This window comes from Stomoxys calcitrans, chromosome 4 (assembly GCF_963082655.1).
Source record: "Stomoxys calcitrans chromosome 4, idStoCalc2.1, whole genome shotgun sequence".
In the NCBI taxonomy this organism is placed as follows: Eukaryota; Metazoa; Arthropoda; class Insecta; order Diptera; family Muscidae; genus Stomoxys; species Stomoxys calcitrans.
The window spans coordinates 88399598-88407428 of NC_081555.1; the positions used below are offsets into that span (position 1 = coordinate 88399598).

Below are 7831 nucleotides of genomic sequence, written 5' to 3' on the forward strand. Positions count from 1 at the left end.
TTCATGCCTCGTGTTATGGCAGCTATAGTATAGTTCGTCACCGTTTGGTGTTGTAGTGACGCCATTCCCAGTCCATCGCACTTCCTGTAAGGCGGTTATATCTATTTAATAACAGCCGACGTTCTTAACCAACTTCCATACCAAGGCATTGCAATATTACAGAAAATTGTGAACTCCGTTTTGACATTCAAACATGTTCCCAACTGCTGGATAGTTGCGGAGCTAATTATGTTGCAGAAACCAGTGAAGAATCCAAATAAAACCAAATCATATAGGCCGATATCCTTACTCGCCCTGAAACTATTGTATTATCAAAACAAGTAAAAACGCGTTAAGTTCGGCCGGGCCGAACTTTGGATACCCACCACCCCGGGTATATATGTAAACCGCCTTTCGCAAAATCTGGTGACAAAGTCATACCTTATGCCCCATAGCAGCTATATCGAAATATGTTCCGATTTGGACCAAATACTAATAAGTACAAGTCATTGTTCAATTGTGTTTAACAGAATATTGGCCTTTTAAATAGTCTTATATTTAAGAATAAAACGATCTGAACCATATACGACGATTTCGAAAAGCCTAACAAAAGTCACTGTGTTAAATTTCAGTGAAATCGGATTATAAATGCGCCTTTCATGGGGCCAAGATCTCTTTTTAGGCAAACAAATAATATTGAATAATAACTGTTATGCAATTGGAGCTATATCAAGTTTAAGTCCGATTCGGGCGGTAAATGGATGCTGAACATTGTATAAGTCATCGTGTAATATTTCAGTTCATTCGGATATTAATTGAGCCATGTAGGGGCTCAAAAAGCAAAATCAGGAGATAGGTTTATATGGTAGCTGTATCAAGCTATTGATCGATTCAGACCATATTAGACAAGTATGTTGAAGGTCATGAGGGAAGCGGTAGAACAAAATTTCTGCCAAATCGGATGAGAATTGCGCCCTGCAGAGGCTCAAGAAGTCAAGATCCCAGATCGGTTTATATGGCAGCTATATCGGGTTATGTACCGATTTGCGCCACTCTTAGCATAGTTATTTGAAGTCATAACCTCAAGCAAAATTTCAGCCAAGGCGGATGAGAATTGCGCTCTCTATTGGCTCAAAAAGTCAATATCCCAGATCGGTTTATATGGCAGCTATACCAGATTATGAACCAATTTAAATCATCCTTAACACAATTATTGGAAGTGATACCAAAATTCTACGTGCAAAATTTCAGTCAAATAGGACAAGAATTGTGCCCTCCAGAGGCTCAAGAAGTCAAGACTCAATATCGGTTTATATGGCAGGTATATCAAAACATGTACCAATTTGAACCATAATTAGCGCAGTTGTTGGAAATGATTCCAAAACACCACGTGCAAAATTTCAATCAAATCAGACAAGAATTGCGCTTTCTAGAGGCTCAAGAAGTCAAGACCCACGATCGGTTTATATGGCAGCTATATCAAACCATGAACCGATTTACAATCCCAACTGACCTACACTAATAAAAAGTATTCGTCCAAAATTTCAAGCGGCTAGTTTTACTCCTTCGAAAGTTAGCATGCTTTCGACAGACAGACGGACGGACGGACATGGCTACACCGACTTAAAATGATATGACGATTATATCATTATGTGGTCTCAGACGCATATTTCGAGGTGTTACAAACAGAATGACGAAATTAGTATACCCCATGGTGGAGGGTATAAAAAAGAATCTGTGCAAAATTTCAGCTCAATATATCTATTTTTAAAGACTGTAGCGTGATTTCAACAGACAGGCGGACAGACAGACGTACGGGCCGACATGGCTAGATTTTTACACTGATCACGAATATATGCACTTTATAGGGTCGGAAATGGATATTTCGATGTGTAGCAAACGGAATGACAAAATGATTATACCTCCATCCTTCGGTGGTTAGTATAAGAAATAAAAGCGTGCTAAGTTCGGCCGTGCCGAATCTTGGGAACCCACCACTATGGATTCTGCTAAAAATGTATACAAAATAAATTTTGTTGTACGGCATAATTTTATTCAATATTCCAAACTTCTGTCAAACTTCTAGGAACCGAGCAAGGATGATAGAGAGACCGATTTACATGGGAGCTTTATCTGGTTAGAGACTGATATTGGGCGTTCTTAGCACAGTTGTTGGAAGAGATAGCAAAACACCATATGCAAAATTTCACCCAAATCGGATATAAGTTTCGGCTTTTGTGAGCTCAAGAAGTCTAATCTGGAAAACTATATCAGGTTATAGACTGATTTGGACCGAACTTGGCACAGTTGTTGAAAGTAATAATAAAACACTATCCTCAAATCGGACAAAAATTGCGGCTTCCAGGGGCTCAAGAAGTCAAATCGGGAGATCGGTTTATATGGGAGCTACATCTAAATCTGAACCGATAGGGCCCATTTGCAATCCCCAATGACTTATATCGATGCTAAGTATCTGTAAAAATTCAACCGGCTAGCTTAACGCGTTCGACCTATATCGTGATATCGACAGACGGAAGGAAATGGTTAGATCAATTCAGAACACCGAGACGATCAAGAGTATATATACTTATGGGGTCGAAGAGGAATATTTCGAGGTGTTACAAACGGAATGTCTAGATAAGTATACCCCCATCCTACGGTAGTGGGTATAACAAAACACAAAAGGCAAAACAAACAATACACAAGCAACACTAAACATGTTTGTAAACTTTTTTAACAACATTTATAACTTCTTTTTATACCCTCCGCCATAGGATGTAGGGGTGTACTAATTTCATCATTCTGTTTGTTACTCCTCGAAATATTCGTCTAAGACCCCATATATTCTTGATCGTCATGACATTTTAAGTCGAACTAGCAATGTCCGTCCGTCCGTCTGCCTGTCAAAAGCACGATAACTTTCGAAGGAGTAAAGCTAGCCGGTTGAAATTTTGCACGAATGCTTTTTATTAGTGTAGGTCGGTTGGGATTGTAAATGGGCCAAATCGGTTCATGGTTTGATATAGCTGGCATATAAACCGATCGTAGGTCTTGACTTCTTGAGCCTCTATAAGGCGATTCGACTGAAATTTCCACATGGTGTTTTGGTACCATTATCAACAACTGTGCTAGATATGATTCAAATCGGTTCATAACCTGGTATAACTGCCATATAAACCGATCTTGGAACATGACTTCTTGAGCATCTGGAGGGAGCAATTCCCATCCGATTTGTTTTGTTATGTCTTTCAATAACTGTGCCAAGTATGGCGCAAATCGGTACATGGCCTGATATAGCTGCCATATAAACTGAATTGGGATCTTGACTTCTTGAGTCTCTAGATAGCGCAGTTATTGTCCAATGTAGCTGAAATTCTGTACAACGGCTTCCTCTATTACCTCCAACATACATGTGCAATATGGTCTGAATCGATCTTTAGCTTCATACAGCCCCCATATAATCAAATTTTGCTTCTTGAGCCTCTAAAGGGCGCAATTCTTACTCGAATTGGTTGAAATTATACACAATAACTTTCACTATGGCCTCCAATATTCAGTTCATTTATGGTCCGAATCGGTCTACAACTTGATATAGCTCCAATAGTATAACAGTTCTAATTCATTATTCTTTGATTGCCTAACATGTAAACAGGCATTAAGTCCGGGCCGAACTTTGGATACCCACCACATCGGGTGTATATGTAAGCCATCTTTCGCCACAATCTGGTGAATATTGGATAATTTATGCGCCCAAATTCGATACGGACATTGAGTGGTCTAAGTGGTCTAGTGGTCACTGTTAAATTTAGTATTTCAAATTTCAGCGAAATCGGATAAAATATAAAGCTTTTACGGGCTTCAGACCCTTCATCGGCAGATCGCTCTGTATGGAAGCTATATCTAAATATAGTCCGATACAATCCATATTCGGGACGGACCGCGGGAGACCTAAAACTACCCACTGTTTCAAATTTCAACGAAATCGGGTAATAAATAGAGCTTTTATGGGCTTCAGACCCTTTATCAGCAGATCGGTCAATGTCGCAGCTATATCTGAATATAGTCCGATCTGAACCATATTTGAGTCCTATTTTGTTAGTCGTAAAACTACCCACTGTTTCAAATTTCAGCGAAATCGGTTAAAAAATAAAACTTTTATGGGCTTCAGACCCTTTATCTGAAGATCAGTCTATATGACAGCTATATCTAAATATGGTCCGATCTGTACCACATTTGGGTCGGATGTTGAGAGTTCTGAAACTACTCACTACTTCAAATTTCAACAAATCAGATAAAAAATAAAGCTTTAATGGGCTTCAGACCCTTTATGGGAAGATCGGTCCATATGGCAGCTATATCTAAATATAGTCCGATCTGAACCATACTTAGGACAGATGTCGGGAGGCTTAAAATAACCCACTGTGTCTAGCTTCAACGAAATTGGGCAATAAATAAAGTTTTTATGGGCTTCAGACCCTTCATCGGCAGATCGTTTTATATGGCAGCTATATCTAAATATAGTCCGATCTGAACCATACTTAGGTCAGATGTCGGGAGACTTAAAACTGCGCACTATTCCAAATTTCAGCGAAATCGGATAAAAAATAAATCTTTTATGGGCTTTAGACCCTTAATCGGGAGATCGGTCTATAGGGCAGGTATATCTAAATATAGTTCCACCTGAACCATATTTGGGTCCAATGTTAAGAGGCCAAAAACTATTCACTGTTTCAAATTTCAGCGAAATCGGATAAAAAATAAAGCTTTTATGGGCTTCAGACCCATAGCCGGGAGATCGGTCTATATGGCAGCTATATCTAAATATAGTTTGATCTGAACCATACTTAGGTCAGATGTCGGGAGGCTTAAAAAAACCCACTGTGTCTAGTTTCAATGAAATTGGGCAATAAATAAAGCTTTTATGGGCTTAGACCCTTCATCGGCAGATCGGTCTATATGGCAACTACAGGGTGGCTGATGAATATTGCTACAATGATGAATATTGCTACATTTTTTTTTCGGTGTATGGAATACATTTTTCTTTTATTCATGTTAAATTAAATTATTAAATTAATTATTAAATTATTATTAATTAAATTAATTAATTAATTAATTAAATTAATTATTAAATTATTATTATTAAATAGAAAAAAAGTTATTACATTTTTTTTTGGTAGCGGCTTTCATCAGCCACCCTGTATATCTAAATATAGGACGATCCCAACCACATTTGGGTCAGATGTCGGAAAGCCTTAAACTACTCATTGTTTCAAATTTCACTAAAATCGGATGAAAAATAAAGTTTTTATGGGCATTAGACCCTTTATCGGAAAATCAGTCTATATAGTAGCTATATCCAAATATGGTCCGATTTGGGCCGTGCAAGAACTTAACCAGCGTGCATCAAAAAGACGTATCTGTGCCAACTTTCAGCTCAATATCTCAATTTTTTTAAGCCTGTAGAGTGATTACAACAGACGGACGGACAGACACACGGACATCGTTAAATCGTTTTAGAATTTTACGACGATCCGAAATATATATACTTTGTAAGGTCGGAAATGGATATTTCGATGTGTTGCAAACGGAATGACTAAATGAATATACCCCCTATCCTACAGTGGTGGATATAAAAAGGTTCGGCCCAATGGAATTTAAGCTTCTTTTATCAGAAAAAACATGTCCTATGAGCTGTCACTTTTAACAGCTCATAATACTTGTCTTATGTTCTTCTTAAACGAATAGAGCGCGATCTATATACAGATACTGCTTCTTTAATCCTTAATTTTAAGTTTATTATCAATTTGAAATTTTTCGCATTCAAGAAGTTGCTTGAACTTGGAATTTTCGCAATTTAATAAAATAAAAATATTTCCACAAAAACTCACCTCATCATTCCTCAACTGATGATCGAGCGTATCAACGTGTTCGAAAAATTTCCAGCTTAGATTATCAGCACCATTGGTTGAAACGGAGATTAACAGACTTTTGGAATCTAAACACTTATCATCACCACACTCACGCACTGATGTTAAAGGCTGAGAATCATTCGCACTGTCATTCGATTTTGAATTTAGCAAAGATTTCAATTTGTTTTGTGACAAAGATGATGATAAATGAAAATTGAAATTGCTTGAGGAATCGCCGGAGATATCATTCAACATGGCATGAGTTTAGTGTCAATAGACATTAAAAAAGTTTTCATTTATTTAACTGATCTGGGAAGCTTCTTGTGTTGGTAAGGAAAAAGACTATTTTTAACACCACTGTGAACTGCTCATCATCAATACGATCACAATTGATAAAATAAAAGTAATGTAATTATATTGCCTTATAATTTTGCAAGAGTGGGACTTGGCAAAATGGGATTTCCTCTCCCCTTTTTTGGCTGAATTGATTTGATTCGCTTTATCAGAGCTTTCGTTCATTCAATTGTGCGCGCATTCTTTGTAATTTTTGTGTGCCATCAAATTAAGCGATTTTCCAATCAATTGCACTTTTGGAAAATATGCCCATGAAAGGCTACCAGAGTCTGTGGCCTGTTGTGGTAATAAATTTGAGCCACATAACAATGAATATCAGAGGATGATGCAGCCTTGTGGCATCTGTTTATTCTGTTCTGTTGGGCTTCTTTTAATGCAGCCAACAATCACTGCATTAAGATATTTCGCATATATTCACAAAAATTTAAAAAAAAAAACTTCCATTTGCCAGAATTCGTTCAGTCCAGTTCTGTTCATTCATACAACCAGGCATTCATTCATACATTGGTAGTGGTATGTAGCATGTAATCATTTAGCTGGGACAAATTCATGCGGCACTATCACTATTGTCATGGTGCAAATTTTAGCCTAACTGATGGGCTTTCACCACTTAAAATACACGAAGATGACAATGGAATTTTAGAGGCAAATGGTCAATTGGTATGCAAAGCATTGATGTGGTGTGATGAGGGTGATATCACTATTTTTTCAAAGGCTACACTTTTCTTAAAATCCTCTCTTGTCCGATCATAATCCAGCAAAGCAATTTTATTCCACAGAATTTAAAATGAATTCACAAGTTTTCAAAGCAAAATTGGTAGTCATACAAAGTTATTTCAACGAATTTGGATTCCATTCCAAAAACAAAAAAAAGAAAAACGTTTTTTGTTTTGCTTTAATAGATAAACTTAACGATCAGTCTGCGGACTGTCGCTTTGTCCGTTCACTTGAAATTGACCATAAGTCGAAGCAAATAAACGAAAAATCAACCGTACACGCACACGTTTCATTCAATACTAAAGGCTTCGTCATTTGGCATTTGCCAAAATTTTCTTCAGTTTTTCTTCCGCACGAACGACTACAACATATCGCTTATTTTCACTCAAGTTTGTACTCGTATCTCCTCGCTTCTCTTTGCAGCTTAGCCTTCTTCACTTTTAATTGCCCTCGTCTCTGCATAAGTAAGGAAAGCTTTTTGACTTCGGCTATTGGCGCCTTTTGAGTGTTTGAGGCGACACATCGTTAATCTGATTCTCATTTTCTCTCGTGCGTATTCTCTCTCTCTCTCTCTCTCTTACGAGTGTTTTGTTTACATTTTTTGTATTCGATGTCTGTTTGTTTTTGCCCCATTACTACTGGCTGTTGGCATTGTGGTCTAACACGTGGCATTTTCTACCCCCATCAACAGTTTGTTATTGTTTTGCTTCGTGAGGGTGATTTTGGTGCAAACACGTGCATCTGAAATAAAAAAGGTGGCCAGATAAATTACTCTTATTGTTAGGCAAATTTCATCGAAGAAATAATAGAAGCCTTGGTTTTCGAGGCAACAATAAGAGATAGTAAACAAGAACGAGCGTGATAAGTTCGGC

The 7831-nt window shown here is 37.6% G+C and overlaps 1 protein-coding gene across 1 annotated transcript in view; it reads right to left on the bottom strand.

The window, feature by feature from the left end:
- LOC106083517 (putative uncharacterized protein DDB_G0285119) overlaps nt 1–7570 on the bottom strand; it is a 118281-nt gene extending 110711 nt beyond the window's left edge. Inside the window, exon 1 of the mRNA XM_059367196.1 lies at nt 5868–7570. Within this exon, the coding sequence (XP_059223179.1) occupies nt 5868–6143 (276 nt within the window). The 5' untranslated portion in view covers nt 6144–7570. The remainder of the gene's footprint in view (nt 1–5867) is intronic.
- Nucleotides 7571–7831: the final 261 nt, after the last annotated feature.